Source organism: Netta rufina, assembly GCF_964035555.1.
Source record: "Netta rufina genome assembly, chromosome: 8".
NCBI classification, from domain to species: Eukaryota; Metazoa; Chordata; class Aves; order Anseriformes; family Anatidae; genus Netta; species Netta rufina.
Window position 1 is genome coordinate 6491196 of NC_140131.1, and position 18702 is coordinate 6509897.

The 18702-nt window shown below is 37.8% G+C and overlaps 1 protein-coding gene across 3 annotated transcripts in view; it reads right to left on the reverse strand.

The window, feature by feature from the left end:
• Window positions 1-71: 71 nt before the first annotated feature.
• Window positions 72-18702, reverse strand: part of OSBPL9 (oxysterol binding protein like 9) — a 60519-nt gene continuing 41888 nt past the window's right edge. For 2 of the 3 annotated variants that reach the window (XM_084290762.1, XM_084290764.1), the window contains 17 exons: window positions 16850-16900; window positions 12529-12567; window positions 9523-9616; window positions 8895-8996; window positions 8598-8757; window positions 7823-7935; window positions 7391-7509; window positions 5827-5912; window positions 5410-5584; window positions 3866-3950; window positions 3498-3608; window positions 3081-3144; window positions 2832-2972; window positions 1859-1937; window positions 1448-1539; window positions 977-1112; window positions 72-870 (listed from right to left, as the gene is read on the reverse strand). In XM_084290762.1, the coding sequence (XP_084146888.1) occupies window positions 796-870; window positions 977-1112; window positions 1448-1539; window positions 1859-1937; window positions 2832-2972; window positions 3081-3144; window positions 3498-3608; window positions 3866-3950; window positions 5410-5584; window positions 5827-5912; window positions 7391-7509; window positions 7823-7935; window positions 8598-8757; window positions 8895-8996; window positions 9523-9616; window positions 12529-12567; window positions 16850-16900 (1722 nt within the window). In that variant the 3' untranslated portion in view covers window positions 72-795. The remainder of the gene's footprint in view (window positions 871-976; window positions 1113-1447; window positions 1540-1858; window positions 1938-2831; window positions 2973-3080; window positions 3145-3497; window positions 3609-3865; window positions 3951-5409; window positions 5585-5826; window positions 5913-7390; window positions 7510-7822; window positions 7936-8597; window positions 8758-8894; window positions 8997-9522; window positions 9617-12528; window positions 12568-16849; window positions 16901-18702) is intronic. The other variant, XM_084290763.1, reaches the window with a different exon arrangement.

An 18702-nucleotide genomic window follows, 5' to 3' on the forward strand; every position in this document is an offset into this window, starting at 1 on the left:
GCTTGTTAATTCCTTCAAGAAGTAATTCTAGCAACTTCTGGAGGAAAATTAATATTAATGCTTTTCACATAAAACGATCATCACTCAGCTGCAGTCTTGCTGTAAAGGTTTATTATGAAATAAATAAAAAGTCCATAAGAGAAGTTTGAAAAATCTATTTTATGAAGCTTTAAGATGCATTGAGTAGAATTATCTATGGTTACATTTTAATCTCAAAATAACAAAGTTATTTTGGGCAAGACACTGAAATGCCAAAAGATTTGATTATCATACAGGTGGAAGATAACATTTATGTAGCATTTTCTAACAAACTTTCCCCTCAAAGGAATCCTCCTATTTACACATTGCAAACATTACCTAGATTTAAATGACATCTTGCATTTTCTTCTGTGTTGTTTATATTTTTTAAATATGTAGGACCCAGGAATATTATGCAACTGATACCAAATGTCATGGCCTTCACAGTGGTTATTCAAAGTGTATAGCTCACAGCCCAGATTCTCCATGCTTCAGAAGCACTCGTAAAAGGGCTCCAAGAGCCTGCCTTTGAGGCCCGAATACACTACTACCAGTCTAGCAGAGTCCCATGTAAGTTACTGCACAGCCAAGACGTTCCCTGTTTTGTGTAACTGTTTATCTGCATCAGTAAGTCCGGTATCCCTGAGATAGGAACCACTGCAACGGGAGGGGACAGGTTCTCCAGGAGTTACGTACGTGACAACGGATGACTATCTTGGTATCAGATGTAAACTTCGCTAAGCCAAGGCTTGAATAGGTTCGGTTTTTATAACCCGCTTAATGTTTACTGGCAGCAAGTCGTTTCAATAGCGGCTCATCATAAACCCAGCATTCTCCATCTTCATGGAATAACTAGAGGAAAGGGAATAATTAAATGTAGGCTTTTTATGCCTAAGGTGGAAAGGACAGTAAAATGCTACAGGTTTAAAGACTTTTACACTGTTGGAATAAAGCTCACCCGTGTTTCCCACGAGGTCTCATTCTCCTTCCTGGCTCTGGCTTCAGCTCTCTGTCTTTCTTCAAGTGCGTGCTTTGCAGCTGTCGCTGCATCAATGTCTCTTATTTTCAAGTTGTAGGTTACGTCTTTCCATAAGCTTAAAAAGTTAAATGGAATGGAAAGAAGAATGCTTTAGAGATGTGAAGTGCTACGAGGTTGTAAAGACAGACTATTGGCTATTAGTTGTTACTGTTTATTTGAGTTAGGGTAGGCCTCAACTATCCCAAGGACAGGTAAAACCAACAAATATTAAACCACAACTGCACTGTATAGTGCCAGAAATGGGAGGGCTGTAGTGAAACTCTCTGGACCCCCCAGGTAAATTTGGTCCCAGTGAGGATGTGACCAAGAGCTACAGGTCAGTCAGACTGCGTACTGCTAGCCTACAAAAACCCAAAGGTCTTAATTCATCAGTTTAATTGAAATTCTTACCAGCGAGACTCAAAGTCCTCTTGGTCCTCCAGTTTCCTTACCTTCTTCTTAATTGTAGGCATTTTCTTGGTATCTATAAAAACAGCATTCTCCTAGTGAGAGTTAAAAGAAAAAAAAAAAATCAGTTCTTCAGCTAGACTTAAAAGTTATATACCAAGTTATATACCCTCTTACTCTAATACAGTGGTTGTCAGAAAACATATCCCAAACAATCTCTTGATTTTTTTATAGCAAGAACAGAGTCTAGTTATCTTAAAAATAACAAAGTAAATTTGGGACTTTTATCTTGAATTCAGTGTTCCTGTGATCTTTTGGGCAGTTTCACAGGAGTTGTCAACTACTAATGTTTATTTTGTTTTATTTTTAAGCACAATCTTCCACTTTTGATGAAGGAAAAAAAAGCTGCTTTACCCCTGTTGCATATTTTGCATACATGACACCATTCCATTCTCCTTCAACTGAGCAGAAGGGTTTCTTGTCATTAGGAGAACTGAAAAAAAAAAAAACACACAGACATTTCTCAGTTGTATTACAGCAACAGAGAGACCCCAAAGGATCAAAACTCTATCCTGGTTGCTGTACAGTCTGATCTAAAGGCCTTAAAAATGTCAGCTGCCAATACAGAAAACGTGAAAGCTTTGCAAATGAGTTTTTTTTTTCATAAATTAGTTCAACTAGATAAACATTACAAGGAAGTGCTCTTCCAGCATGAGCCAGGTCTTGCCTTAGGGCTGTATATGCATTCAGAGTTCAGGAAACGAGTAACAGGCTTTCAAAACAGATTTAGTGATAAATTTAAGTTTTAAAAGACTTCAAGAACTCAAAATTTTTTTCCCTAGACTACTGGGAAACACACACAGTAGTTCAAGAATGAGGTGTGTCAAGAAATGATTTAAAACCAAGATTTCAATCTCTTTCTGTCAGTGCTGCTTACTGACATTACAGCAGATCTCTTAAGTAACACGAGATTCTCCACTGCTCTGGTCACAGGTGTAGTGTCTAAGGAAAATTCACCAAAACACAAGTATAAATCAATATATAGAAGTCTGCAGCAAGCACTTTAATGACATGCAGTCATGAAGCAGTATTACAAGACTTGCTTTAGTATTTTAGTAGGAGACGTAATTATTAATACATTTTGGATGATTCAGGACTGAAAACTTAAAGTTTTTTTGTAAGCAGCTGAGAATGTTTGAGCCTGGCAAGCCAGGATGCAGATTTAGGCAGCTTTCCTCTCACAAGTCCTGGCTGTAAAATGGCAGTCCAGGACAAGCAATCATAAGCTTAATTATGAGGACAGCTGTTTCACATTGTTGACTTTAAAAGTACTGTCAGCATTTATGTAGAGAAAAATCAGGTTAAATGGAGAAACCTGCTCTCTTACAAAATTTCAGCAGTAATTCTGTGCTTCTTTCCTCCATAAAATGGTTTTGTGTGGAAGACAATGGAAGCATTGTAGCCTGTCTTTGAGCAACTAATACTGCATTCTCCACCAAGTTCTATCCATGGCACCGTGAGAATAGACCTGTAATTACAAACATATGTATACATGTATATATAGCCTTTTAAGAGATAAATATTAAACATCATCTGTTACAAGGCATTAAAAATGAAAATACCGGAGTTTACTTGCCTTCCATAGCCATTAGGAAAGGTCAAAATGTAGTGTTCGTCATAATCTAGGCAGGTGACACATCCTATCAAAGAAAAAGAAAAATAGATTTAAAAGACATCCAGCAAAATCTCTGTGAAGCTTTTCATTATGAAAAGCTTTCACAAAAGTGAAGAGCTTTATTTCTCACAGAGGCTGAGAATGCCTCGCCTCTAGAGAAGGCAGGGAGAATTGTGCTCTTCACAGGAAAAACTGGGCCCTAAGTGGTTTCAGCACACACAGTCTGCAGAAGGAATCTCCGGTTCCTAAATACATGCACCCTGAATTCATAATTTCAAACATTTGTGTTTTATAGGGTGACTTAAAATAATTTATATAAAAATTCTAGTAGCCTAACGTAAATTTTTGTTCTGTTGTTAACTTTACACACACACATACCTTGCCCTATGTTATGAACTCCAATAGACATTCCTAAGAATTTTGACTTGGTCCATATGTGAGCATTGAATTGTATCCTCTTGTTATAACACTCTGCGTAAAATGCTGAAACTGAAGATAAAGATATTAAAAACAGCAGCACAAGACAACAATACTGTTGTTTCCAAATTCCTGTATCAGGAAATCTCTGATATTTATGTGGCAACAGAATTTTCAATTTGTTTCTCTCTATGACAAAAGTTCATAGAGAAAACTTTCAGCTTTTAAATTCAAAGAGAAAATTTAAATCCAAAATTTAAACCAAAAGCTGACTTTACTTTTGCTCCTACCCAATGCCAACTCTTTTAACCAAGTTATTGTCAACTTACTTGGAGGATGATGAGAGACCTGCTCTGCCACAAATGTTACACTGCTTTTACTGACCCAAGGAACTGGTCCTTCTGAAACTTGCTCCTGTGTGATGACAGAGAGGATTTTCATCATTGAAAGTGTTACTAGAAAGTAACTGGATGCTTGAAGTTTAAAGTAAACATACACCAACTGTTCTTTGTGTATTTGTTGATTTGCTAATTTAATGTGGAATAACTCCTTCCTGAAACTATGACATACAACATACAGTTTCTATTCTTGTTAACTATAAATGTATTTGGGGAGATGTCTATGATCCTGAAACAACAGTTAAACCCAAAGAGCTATGTATAAGCCCAGCTACAAAGTAATATTTATATTTACTTATTCAATTTCTTCAGAAGTGATAACAAATAGGTGACAGAAATAGTTTTCATTTCTACTTCTGAGAAAGTCTGATGTGCATATTAGTAACAGTAAGATCGTACATCACATACAACAATTCATTTCCTGTGGCAAATCATAAAAAGTGTAATTCATTGTTAGGAGTGGAAGGACAAATACAACACTGTCTTTATGCAAACAAAGAAGAGTTCAAAAATTCACCTTAGAAACAATAAATATTTGGGCAAACTGGGGAGAGGTGGGGGGAAAAGGGAGAGAGACTAAGTACATGAAATATTATGCCTCAATCATGTTTAAACCTACTACACATGGGGTACGGGAAGTATTCCAGAACAGTACTTCCCACATCTTCATTTGCAATTTTCCAGATTTAGAAGACTAAATGAAATGTTTTAAAAAGTAATAATAAAAATAAAATATAAAGAAGACTGCACTTTGTATATATATTTAGTGCTACAACTTCTTTCTAAAATCATTGGGGCACTGTGTTGACCATAGCTTGTGCACCGGTCTCTGATTACAAGGGAGGCACTGCTACTTGTCCTTCACTGAACCAGACATACGAAGTAAATATGAAGTAAAATACAAAAGGAGGAGAAATGGGCAGACAGATGTACAACTGAAGTATTATCCAAGCTCAGAATCCAAATCTGATAAGACTTCATACCCTTCAAAGTCTACAAAACGATTTTAAGACAATAATTAAATATATGTAAAATATATTTATATTTTCATATATATAAAATATATATGAAAAAATGTGTTGCTCTCCAGGTTTTACATGATGGAAAGAAACCCCACTGTTAAAAATAAATGGGATTAGGGAACTGATACAAATCAGAACTTTGGAAAGAAGAGAATTAATATTCAGTGCTATGAAATGGTTCAGGAAAACAAAAAGAGAATGTTTTCAACGAGTCAAATCATTCTTAAAAAAAACCCTAATGGCTCAAATTTTTGTTATGCATGGTATTTTAAACCTCTGTCCATAGAAAAAGGGAGGAAAGGAGGGATGGAACTATCATTTAAGAAATTGCCACAGGTTCTAGATTTTGCTACTGAAACACAGCATATGCCATTGCAGTCAGTAAACAATAAAGCTTTAGGAATCTTTCTCATGCGTTCTAAACACCAAAAAACATACCACTAGAAAACTAACCATATCATCTTCACCTTCAGTGCCTGGTAATACCCAATGACATCGGAAGATCTCGCCCAAAATGGGGTTGTAAGGCTTTTTAGCAACCGACCCTTTTCTTCCCGCATGAAAAGCTGAGAGGTACCATTTCACCACTTGAACCATTCGCTCCTTTGGATCCTTCTGGTCACTAATGCTACACGAGACAAGACAGAAAAGAACAGGCAACATGTAATACAAGTGGATACCCTAAACGCGGGAAGCTTTCTGGATCGCAGAATCACAGCTAAAGGTTTGAGTAGACTACTTGGAACATTTTGCAAGTTTAGATCAAAACTTGAGCATTATTCTTCAAAACTATTAACTTGTTTTCGACAGCCCATGAGGGCCATTAACAATAAAAGAACCAGTTAATGCTCTATTTTAAACATAGAATACCTGACAAATAAGTCCGGATGTGCAAAGAAGTCAGCATACATTTCCAACAGTGATCTTCTTTCCAGGATAAACGTTGGAAGAACCACCTGCGTAAAGAAAAAGGGCTCTTACAGATCATGGTATTTCAACATCCTGCACAAAAGCATTCTACATCCTAATTGTAACTGGACTTACAAACCACCCAAGGCATCCTGTACCCATAAGGTGATTGTGTTCTCAAACCTACTGATGAGTTCTCACATAACGCAGGTCAGTTGGATCTGCCATAAAACCAAAGATTTAAGCTGAGCTGCCTTTGTCTTGCAGATGTTCTAGTCCTACTCAGGGCATATCCAACCACATGGCTGAGCTTATCAAAAGCTGATCTTAATTACAGTAACACTGATCATTCAATTTCATCTATATGAACACTTAATTTGCAGTTAATAGTCAAAATCTCATTCCATGTAGTCATATTATCTTAAGTGCTTCTATCAAGATGAAGGTTAATCTGTCCCCCACCACTTTACTTTTCTTCCACAACAGCATCTGTAGGATCCATTCTTGCGGATCACCCTCATCTGCTTCAACGTGGTATAAACCACCGTGGAAAGCAGCATGGATTGCTATTCTTGATTTCAAAGTGGTGCGGACAAGAAGCACACTCATGATGCTTCTTGGCAGTTCGAGTATCTTTTCAACTACTCCAGGAGTTCCCAAAACAGATATATTTTGTAGCAATTCTTATTCAGAACTACCTGAAGTTCAGAAGCCTTTGGTAACTTATCTGTGAGCTGCTGGCTATTTCCCCAGAAATACAGATCTTATTGTCTATTGTAAGTTCCAGACTGGACAGTTAAAGTCATCTACTTAAGGAAAACGATGGTAGGATTTATTACCTCTGTTATTTTTCTATTTGGAATCAGTTGTTTAAATTTAACCAAGCTGACGAGAAAGATCAACACTTTGAATGGTGTTCATGCAGTGTTAAGACAGATGCCAACATGAATCATATTCAGGAAATACAGCTCTTTATTTGCCAGTCCTATGGTACAGTGGTTTATTATGTATATATGTATATATATTACATTATATAATTTACATTATATATAACGTTAATATATATAATATATATTTATATATATAATTACATATATATAATTTTTAAAAATATACAAATGTGTGTGCACATGTATGTGTGTATATATATATATATTTACAGTGAGATATTGAAGATCTTCATTTTTTTTGAACCTGATCTTTAGAGTGCCTGTAAATTTGGGGTAAGAGGGATGCTGTATCCAGTAGTAAAGTTTTACGTGTCCTTCAGCTTCCTAAAACAAACATCTGCTTTCCATAGCAAACTCCCTTCCTGATCAGATTTTAGCAGTTGGACATATTTATTCACCACTTATTTCCTCTCCCAGTAAGAATTCCAATTAAAAAGCAATCACCATACTAGAGAGATTAAAGCTTAACTAGCTGTAAGAACCACTGTAAAGTTAGGTTATCACTTTAGTATTAAACTAATTCATACAGAACTCAGTTTACTGCCTCCCTCCCCATGAACAGTCGGCAAGCTTACCTTTGTTAGGTCCATTCCTAATCTAACTTGTGACAAGAGATGCATGATAACACTCTTATGTTCTTCCACTGATTCTCCTTCCCCATCATCATCTCTATCATCAGGAGGATCAAATAGATCTAAAAAGACAAAAATGTTTTTTTCTCTAAACCTTCAAAGACTGTCTACATTTAACTAGCACATACATATTTCAGCTGTCAGAAAGGCCTTACTCATAAAACTACGATTTTTAAATTTCACCATTCAACAATCTTTCCTTAGTTAAAACAACTAAGTAGGTTTATCTACAGTAAAGGTTTATCTACAATCAGTAGATAAACCATTTTCCACAAGTATCTCGCCACATACTTACGATCATACACGTAACAACACAGTTTACAAATAGAAGAACAATCAAGAGCTCCTTACTAAACGTTCATGCAATCTACTCACCAGCGTCATTTGTCCCATTCGACATGGAAGAATTGAGGGACTCTGTGGTATCCGGACGTTTCAAACTACTTCCTGTGCTGCTGCGAGTCAGGACTGCAGCAGAACCTGAAGAACTGAAGAAGAGTAATAAGGACTCAAGATTCACAATGAACAAATTCAAACCAAATTATCAGATATTGATACACACAGGCTTCAATTTCCTAAGGAGTTTACTGACAGAGCTTAGTATATGTGCTGCAGGCTAATTTAAGAAAACTCTAGCATCTCTTAAAATTATTTTTCTGATCAATAAAAAAAGAATAAATAGAGACTTTGGGGGAAGGCAGCAACTTAAAGGTTTTGTTTGTCTTGTTTTTCTAATTAATGTGACGAGTAATTAGCTATTTATGAAACAAATAGCTATGAAATACTCTGTAGTCTCAGACTAATTCTCTGAGCTGGTGGCTCCCCTAGTTCAATGTGTGTTAAAAGCTTTGTCAACATACATGTCTGATGGAATGGGAAGGAACAGGGGAGGAAACTGCATCCCTGACAGACAGCTATGCTTGGGGATGAGGTATTTTTATTCTGTTGCATAAAGAGTGGATTGGCTTTTTTAAGCCAATCTGTCTTCTTTGCTTATTTAGCTTAAGTAATGACTACAAGTAGACAAGCCACGTACTTGGAGATTTTAAAAAATCAACCAACCAACCACCACCACCACCAAACACACAAAAAAATAACCAACCAAACAAAAAACCTATTCAGCATATACTGTGTTCTTTCAGCTACTTACTCTATACATCTCTTTGGGGAAGAACTGCTCTGGTAGAATTCATCAGCATCATAGAATTCATCCTCACTGCTTGAGTAAGAAAAATCCGGAACTGTGTTCGGAGAAAGATTGACATGGCTTGGAGAAGTGAGGCTGCTGCTCGGTGCTGATTGCCCACTTCCTGTGGAGTATTAAACGTTGTGGGTTTAATTAAACCAACAAACAAAAACTGTCAAAGTCAAGGATGGAAAAGCATATACAGAAAGCATATATTCAGTTTCAGTTTCTTGAACACCAGACATTCAGACAGCACTGTACCTGTACTATTTGGTGTTGGAGTCTGATTTCCAAGAGATGCTACTACAGGTCCCACTGGCAAAGACGAGGGTCGCTGCTCTGACTTGCATAACTGAGCGGGTTCTAGGGCACAGTTTGATACGTTAAACCCAAAAGTCACATTGAAATACGAGAATTATACTTTTGTTGGGAAAGAGATTCCGCATTATTTCAACTGGCCTTCAAAAAATAAATGCTTGCCTACAAAAGCCACTCAGAAAAAGCATGCTTCCATTGTTGTCAGCTAGCGCTTTTTTTTTCTTTGTGAAGCAAAGATGACGTTTTAAAAATTGACATTAGTTATCTAGAATGCACTTCTATTTACACAAAACTGTAGTTTAATTTCTTCTAAGAAAGTATAGTATAAGTGTAGGCAGGTAACTTAGAACAAGTAAAACAGATCAGCTTATCCACAGAACTAGTGGCACTAACTCCCGTCCCTTCCTTTGCACCACTGTGGTGAGCATCCACCACCACGTGCAGTGGGCACCTTTACACAGCGTGTCTGACACAGAAGCTCTCCACCTTTATGTAGCCCCTCCAGTTAGAGCACAGTTGCATCCTGCTTGTTTTTCTACGTTTCTACTGAGCTTGTCTCTGCAGAGCATACCTGGAGGTATAACAGTCTGGGAAGGCATTGCGCTGATCACCGGCTGCTCCAAAGGACTGGGCTGATAGACTGCGTCAACAGGGTTTATAGTGCTCTGAGATGAAAAAAAAACAAAAGCACATTTTTTTCCTCAATTAAAAAAAAAAACAAGCATAGATAATGAGAACACTGTGAGCACAAGAAATGCTCAAATGCAAGACAGCAAATTCCTGAGAGAGAAAGCGAAACACAAATCGACAGCTGAGGACATGAGAAATACGTTTAAAATAGTAGTAGTTTGATTCTTTGCACAAATTTTTAAATACTGAACTGAATTTGCTACAAATTTTACTAGTCTATGAAGAATTCTTATTTCAAGTTCTAGGTTCTGGTATTCCTTTTAATGTCCATTAATAAATACTGCATGCAAAGAGCAGAAAGGTAAGACACAAATCATCTGGCAAAAATTAGGATAGGTAATCAGTAGTTTGAAAACATTTTGTTCAGAAATTAATTTGTCCAGACCATAATAAATCAACCCATGAATTAAATCAGGAATCATCAGCACATTTACAGCCAGGAAGCACCACTTTGTTGCCAAAATTCAGCTGAATGCAAGCTGACAGTTTTCAGAGCATCTCCAGTGATGGACATTTCGATGTACTTGTGAACACGGGCACTTTGAAAGCAAAGCACCAACTCGACTCATTATTCACTGACTTCAGGATGAGTGCTTGGCTTTTACACAGCAAAGACCTCTCGGAAATCTCAACTGCAACGCCTTTTAATCCAAACTGGCAAGATTTTGCCTTGCTTCACTGACTTTTAATCATCTAAGCATTATTTCTTTCTGTTCCAAGTAGGCTTACTTGCAACAACCAGAATTTGGGTATTGTTCTTGGATAAGAGGCATGTAAAACCCTTTTCCATGTATTTTGCAATTAAAAAACATTGATCTACGTCAGAACTGTGAAGATCTTTGCCTGCTTGTTAGATCTTGCTACCAGGCTTCCATTTAAAGATTTCAAGCCCAGATATTAAACCCCCAAAAACTGGCTAAAAAAAAAAGTTAGATGAGCTTTGCCTTTAAATTTAATCTGTATGCTTACTTCTATCCTCTTAGATTATTAAAGCACTTAGAAGCTTCCAACTGCTCTTCCCTCCCTTCATACTGTGAGTTTTCACATGCATGCAGACTGAGGGAAATGGAGTCCTTCCTACAACAGGCAAACTGCATTCTTGCCTCTTCTCCTGGATAACCACTATTTGGAACTTGTCCCATGTTAAAAACCAGTGAAGCCGTGACGATTTATTTTTTTTAATAGCACAGAATTTCTCTCATTTGAAAAAAAAAATTATTGTTCCCTGGTTATCTTAAAAAATCTCCAGTTAGAAAAAGAGGCATAAAAATTGCTTTCCAAGTTTTTGTTGGTGTCACTTATTGGTATGCAAATAAATAACCCAGTGCATTTACTGTTACTCCATGGCATCCCAACATAAAACCAACCTCCCTCAGCCATTACTCCAACTGGTTGTGCAATTACGCATGCAACACAGGCAGGTTCCTGTCCCAAAAACTTCACAGTTCAAAATTATGATCCCATTTTCAGAGCTAAGAGACTTAAGAACTGAGATGGCCCTACGATACACAGGACACTACTGCTATCTCCATCTCCCCCAGTTGTCAGGGAAACTAATAACATAGATGATATTGGACACTGGTGTGATAAAAAAATAAAATAAAATTGAAGTAACCTCATCTTTGACTTTGTATGTAGGATTGTAACCTTATTCTTAAATAATTCTACACTCCGCAACACGAACTGGAGCTTCTCCTTAGGTATTTTAGGGCATGCCTCCATAGTCTAGAAACAAATGAAGGCAGATCTTAAAGTATTGTTCTCTGATTTTAATGACAATTTAAAAACAGCCACCCAAAGAGAACAAGACTAATTCCACCATGGCATCAAACATTCCTGCCTCAGTTTAAAACAAAATCCTGACCTCTACACTCAAGCTGACGTTGATCTCAATAGCATCAAAATTTCAGCCTTCACAACCCCTGCTACATCAGTCCATGTATTTTTTCAGCATAAGCCAGCCCACTGACAATTAGAATGGGGGCTAATCAAATTCAGACTACGTTGAGTTGTAGTAACTGTATGAAATTTCCAAGTTGCAGATCTTCTGTCCACATCATTCCTACCGCAGGAAACTGCTGTAGCCAGACCTGCGTGACCTCTCTTCTCCGGGGCATGCAACAGAACCTGCCCTGTTACACAAAGACCTAAATTATGTGACACAGGGTAGCTGTGTATTTTACAACAAGCATCTTATCTGCATCTTTACTCCAAAGTTCACATCAGAACACCATACCAGTAAAGCTGTATATAATCAAAAGACAAATAAAGCTTGGGAATTACTGTCAGCTGTAATGAAAACAAGCCATAATTTTCTGTTATGTTTTACAGAACCGATCTCCTATTAAAAGCATCTGAAATGTACTCAAGTGACAAATAGAGAACAAAGAAAAAGAAGTCACATGTGACTGAAACCAAAGAGAACAGAAGTTACACTGAGAATGCAGAAGTTGGATTAAAGAAGAGCCATGGCTTTAACAGACAGAATACAGCTGGGCCAAATGAGCAGCAGCACTGCAGAGGAGACAAACTACTTGAAGCACACAGATAGCTCATCTATTTCATACACAGATATTCCGATGGAACACTGGACTATTTATATCCCAGTAATTTCCCTTTCCTCTGTTTATATGGCAGATTTTTATCTAGGTGTTCAGTCATAACACTGCCATTTAAGACACTCGGCATAAAACTGGTCATTATATTTTCTAATGGCAAGGGTGTTAGGCAACCTCAGCAGCTAATGACTCAACAGTAATTTTAATGAGACACTTGAAGCAGTGTATTAGAGAAAGGAAGAAGTATGTTGTAAAATGAGTGGAAATTCAGGTCTCTGTTCACATGTTCTGCAGAAATAAAGGGAGATAAAGATTAGATTTAAACTTACTATAAGTCCATCTGCGTGCTTCTCCTCATTATTTTGGTCCTTAAGGAAAAAATGTTAAGAATATCAACATATCAATCTTGTACGACTTATCAGTTCTGTGTTACGTGACAGCTCTAACAGCAAGCTTCTCTCAGGAACATTTACATTTTCAGCCATTAAATGTTAGTGCTCCTCATCAGGTGATAGAGTAACTCAATTTAGAAGAAATAGCTCTATACATTATCACTGTACCTCTGCAGATTAGTGTTTTCTCAGGATCTTCAACCAAGCTCAAATAATTTCTAAAATATTCCTTCTACACTGCTTAAGAGAGTCACATTTTACAATGCAGGTCATTCCCAAACAGCTAAGAGTCCCCCAAAACATGGTCTATAGCACTGGTGAGTCCCCGAAAACTGAAAGACACAATGGTCTTGGTTTCTGAAGAACAACGATTAGCATACCGAACAAGTTTTCAGAACCACTTTTTGCTTTCAAAAGGCAAAAATGCCTTTATAAATAAAATGTTTTGAACTTCTGCTCTCATACCTATTAGATTTTCAAATCTTTTTTATTATTATTATTATTATCTACAGTCTAGCATGTGTTTTTGTTTGCTTCTGCCAAGAAGCATATGCAAAAGAGCAGGCAACACATGGAGTAAACTGTCATCAGGGAAATCACACTAGCAACAGGCAAAAGTAATACCAAAATCTCTTCACTTCCACTGTTAAGTTCATATTAGCCTGTATTATCAGTTCATAATTTTCTTTTCTGTAAACCTTATTTCCCCAGGCTTCCAGTTGTTAACATTATGAAGAGGATCAACAATTTATTATTATTATTTTTTATTTTTTTTTTTTAAAGCTGTAGGTAGTATTAACAAAGTTAGCACATAATTATGCTTCAACATTTTATACACCCTTAAGCTTATGCACTTGGCAAAAAGGCAGCTTAAATTTCATATCTGCTAGTTGGCATTTCTTATGCAAGGCTGACATGCTAAGGGCAGTGAGTTCCATCGGGCTGTCAGCTTATGAACAAAGAAGGAAAATCAGCAGCATAGTCCAAATATATTGACTCCTCCCCCCCCCCCCCCCAACACACCAAGTTTCCACGTTTTGCTATCACCTCTACGACCTGAGAAACCACGACAGAGCAGCCTCATTCACATCGCTGCTCGCTGTCCTATCTCAGCGACGTGGCATGTGGGTGAGGTGCTGAGGGGAGGAACGCCAGAGGCAGGCAGGAGATGACGGAGTGTGTAAGACTGCAGCGTGCCAAGTCACTGAGAGACCAGGATGTACACGTACAGGCGGGTAGCAGCGCGCCGGGCACCTGGAGCTGTCACACGCCACACACGGGGCTCACACGCCAACCACTGCGCCCGCCCCTCCTGCTCTGTGTGGCTGGGTTGCTTTTTGGGACGTGAGAATGTTGTAATACATGCACGTGTGGTATTTGCTTCGTTATTTTCAAAATGCCTTGGGTCACCTCAAACACAAGTGGCATGATTACACCCTACACTCACCAGAGAGTTTAAGGAAGACTTAAGTGCCCAAAACCTAACACAGACCGTTCTCATCTGTGAAACAGCTCAGCAACACACAATAAGAAAACCTGTTTGCCTCCCTCAGCACACCAAAATAGTATATTCTATACCAAAATAATCCAAATAATATATCATGGTTGAGGTTGGAAGGGACCTCTGGAGACCTTCTGGTCCAAAACCCTTGCCTAACAGGGTCCCCCAGCGCATGTTGCACAGGATGGCAGCCAGGCAGGTTTTGAGCATCTCTAAAGAATACTCAATACAAGGGCATTTAAAAAAAAAAAAAAAGGTAATTACGAAGTCTGTCTCCTGATGAGAAATGCACTGTAGAAGTAAAAAGGCAGGGGCATTTGTGCATGTGTTAATATTATGATTTAATTTCAGTAGTGTAAGTCAGCAACAATACTTGCCTAACAGATTTGGGGAAAAAAAGACTTCCAGAATCTTAGAAGGTTAGATACTGGAGAATGGAAGACTATCAACGGGGCACAATACTTTTTTACATATATAAAACTTCATAGACATGCAACTAATGGAATTGTAGAAAGAAGGGAAGGAGGGAAAGAAAAAAAAGCAATGTATATTTAATTACCTACAGCAGTACGAAATCAGGTACCAACACAGGTAGGGGAGGGGGAAAGGGATGGGACAGAAATGCCAGGTAGTCAACAAGTACATTTGCCTAAGAGAGAGACAGGAAGAAGATGAAGAGATGAAGCAGAAGAGGTTACTGAAATAGTGGGAAGATTCATAGAGGGTAGTTTTTCACTATATGTGAATCAACTTTTCCAATTAGCTTTGCATAAACCACTCATTTAAAGCACCGTATCTTCACTAGCTCCTCAAGATCTTTAGATATGATTATTCCTTAGCAAAAAAAAATAAAAATTTACAAACCTGTCCATTTACACTGGTAATATGAAATTACTAGTACCGAAGGAAGAACTTCAAAGTCTGATTCAATGTTACAGAAATTGAGAGTTCTGGCATTTTCCTGAGACCCAGGTTCCACCTATGTTTATGGCAGCTAGAACAGCAAAGCACTGAACCTGATCACAAATGACTACAATTGCCACAAGTCCAATTTTGTCCATTCTCAGCAAACCACCTAACCAACTTCAAAATGATATGTTTAGCATCATTACAAGAAAAGCAAACATGTTGGTTCTTAACCTACTAAACTTACCAATAACACATAGCAGAAGTGGGACTTGACATTCAATGGGAAAAAAAAAAGCTAACTCAGCCACTATTACCAGCTTTGATCGAGAATCTGAAATGGAGATTGTAGCTTCACTCTTTCAGTTCTGCTACTAATTGCACAGCAGAGCTTTAAAAAAAAGTGCAGTATTTACAGAAATTAAATCTTTCTGGAAATAACAACTATCAAATGCATTTATGTAGAAGTAGCAAAAAAATAAGCAAATAATTGGTTGCGCACGGTTTGTCCAACAGCTACCTTAACACTGCAAGTCCCATATATCCATGTAAGAAAACCAGCATACTATCATGCAGTCCATCTCTAACTGAGTCCTCCAAATCCCCAAAGAATGACGCGTCATCTACCAGTTTCATTATGCTAAAACACTTCTAAATATACTCAATACTAAGTAACAGCAAGCTATTAGGTGCTGTCAAGGCTCCCCTTGCTGTTACTACTGTTAAAGATTCAGATGGCATCACCATACCTTACCCTCAGACTGTTACAGCTCTAGAGTGATGTGGCACAAAACTATTTCTGTGTACCTTACTACTTGTAAAGATATTTTTGGCTTTGTATAAACTTACTAATGTACTTTCCCTTCAAAACTTAACCACCTTTTTAAGCTACTGATTTGAAATCTGAATTCTACAAAAACATGCAACAATACATAATGACTTCTACCTCCAAAAGAACCTGATTCCAAATACTTCTGTTTTCACTAGCCTCGGAATTTTGAAAAAATGTATCTGGTGTCTAGAATGATGATAAACAACAGCATTGTATTTGAAAGCTATAAAAAGATCAATCTAGAATGCAAAAAAGAGAGCCTATACCTATTCCTGAATGTGTTCTAATAGTCTTAAATTCTCAAAAAGCATAAAGTTTTGCAAAACACCGCCTTCCTTCACTCCTGACATATAAATTAGCATCGTTTACTTAACATATCCTAAATACTGTACATAAAGTCCTGTATGAGCAAAACTTGACCAAAGAAAAACAAAAAGGAATACAAATCTCACTAGTTTTACAAAAGTTAACAAAATATTACAGTGAAAAGCCTAAGTACATTACCCATATTGCATTCTCAAACAATACAGCTTATTGCAAGAAGTTCCAACATGGTGAAGAACTTCAGTCCTATTAAAACACTTGACAGACCAGTTTAGATTAATAACATCACCATTTTCCCTATTCCTATTTATGCTAGTCACATCCTTAAATGAAACAGAAAAAATAGTTAGTTCCATTAAGTTTATTTTCTGCTAGCCTTACATTTGTTGAAGTTCTGACTTAGTCTGGAAACTCTGCAAAAGAAAGTTTCTCTCTAATGAAAAAAAAAAAAAAAAAAAAAGCTTTGTCATCAACAAAACTGTCAATAGGAACACTGACACAACCGTCTTCTGTGGAACTCAGTCATTTGGAAACTTCATTACAGCAGTAGCAGAAATCAACGTATACCATTTTTTGGACATACACCCTGGATCACAGAGAGTGCACTCAGATTTCAGATGTCAGAGGGGAAAAAAAGTTCTCACACAGATTAATGCCATATGATAAAAATTTAAACTAGTTTAAAGCATACTTACTTTAGCGATCTGTAGCAACACAATGCAGTGTTTTATTGATTCTACCATGCTCTAAAAAAATAAAACAGAAAAAAACTTATATCAGCATGCAATAACATTTTTTATTTACAAGTATTTTAATTAGTTACAAAGAATATTAACGGAAATATTTGATGAAAACTGAACAGACACTCACTTCTAGAATCCCTGCTCTCCCTACCTCCAACCCCTTGACCCCTTTTGCCAGGGACAGAAGCAGAGCAGCAGGAAATTGAAGTTTCCAGAAGCCACATAAAACACAGGGTGCCAGAGAGAAATAGAAGTCAGCTTCAAACTTTCAAAGAGATGTAAGAAGGCAAATCCTCAGCAAGTGGTGAATCTAATGCATTTATGCAGTACTAATTGCTTTAGTTTTAATTAGAGGTACCCCTCATTTATATACTTGACAAGTTCTCTCTGTAAGCTTTAGATAAGGGGGAAAGGGAAGGAGAAAAAGCAACAAAGATAATTAGGATTAAGATAATGGAAATTCTACACAAGATTAGACAGTGCAAGTTTTGATACTTCACAGAAAATAACAGAGTTATAGGAGAACAGCAGAGCCCCTGGGAAAGAGCTGAACACATGGGGCAGAAGGGACAGTAAGTATGAAGAAGGAACACTGGAAAACATTAACGTCAGCATATAGAGAGATTTGGGATCACAAAATGGGGAAACAGAAAATTAAGGAACAAGTGAGAAAGTTTGCCTTCCTGAGAAAGAGAGTTGGCTGATGTGTTTCTGCAACGTGCTTCCTGAAAACCAGGGGCTCTACACTGAATTACCTTGGGCTGTGCTGGTTGCATTTGGTCCATGCTGGGCACAACTGACAGGACAGAGCCACAGCCGTAACCTGTCCCAACGTCCTGGGTAAAGCAGCAAAGGTCTGGCTCACAGTTAGTCAGCACTAATAAGCTCAACTAAATTCCAGCAGACTCCCGGAGAGCTGTCCGAGCCCATACAGCACTTCAGGGCAAGTACAAAAAAAGACCTGGTACTTTTTTTTTTTTTTTTTTTTTTTTTTTTTACTGTGGGGATGATCAAACACTGGAACAGGCTGCCCAGAGTGACTGCAGAGTCTGTCCTTGGAGTTATTCAAAACCCAGCTGGATGAAGTCCTGAGCAACTTGCTCCAGCTGACCCTGCTCCAAGCATAGGGTTGGACTACAGATCTTCAGAAGTAGCTTCCAACCTGGGCTGTTCTATGATTTTATGATTCTAAGATGCTAGACGTAAGTCTGCATACAGCACCAGAACCAGGCTGCCGCTTTGATGTTACACTGCTGGACCTAATATCGATCCCTAGAAACCAGAGCACGCCTCAGGATGGTCCTCTACGGGAGCTAGCCTTGGTCTGATCTGAGAGCTGCCAAAAGAAATCAAAATCCAGTGGGGCCCAAGCTGACCCTGTACCGTGCTCCTTGAAATCTACATTGTCCAGAGATTTTCCCATTGCCCTGGGTAATCCATTCAGCACTGCTTCAAGCAATGGACAGGTGAGAAAGGAAGGAAGATGAGAACAGCAGTGGAAGATGACAGATAAATCAGTGCTGGGAAAGAGTTCAAAAGTATTCAAGAAAGAAACAGATCCTGTAAAAATCTCAACATAAGTGGTAAGGCGCGAAAGATTTAAAAAAATCTAGAATATAGCAATAACAAACTTTAACTGGAGAGGAGGATACTGACTTATCAGAACTCAAAGAAAAAAAATCAAGGCAAAGTGGTCATTTTCCACAACAGTTACAGAAACAGGACATCCCAATCACTTATGAGATACAAAGAAATACTGGGAAAGGATTGGAAGAGGCCTGGAACAGACAAGTAGCTTTCAACTG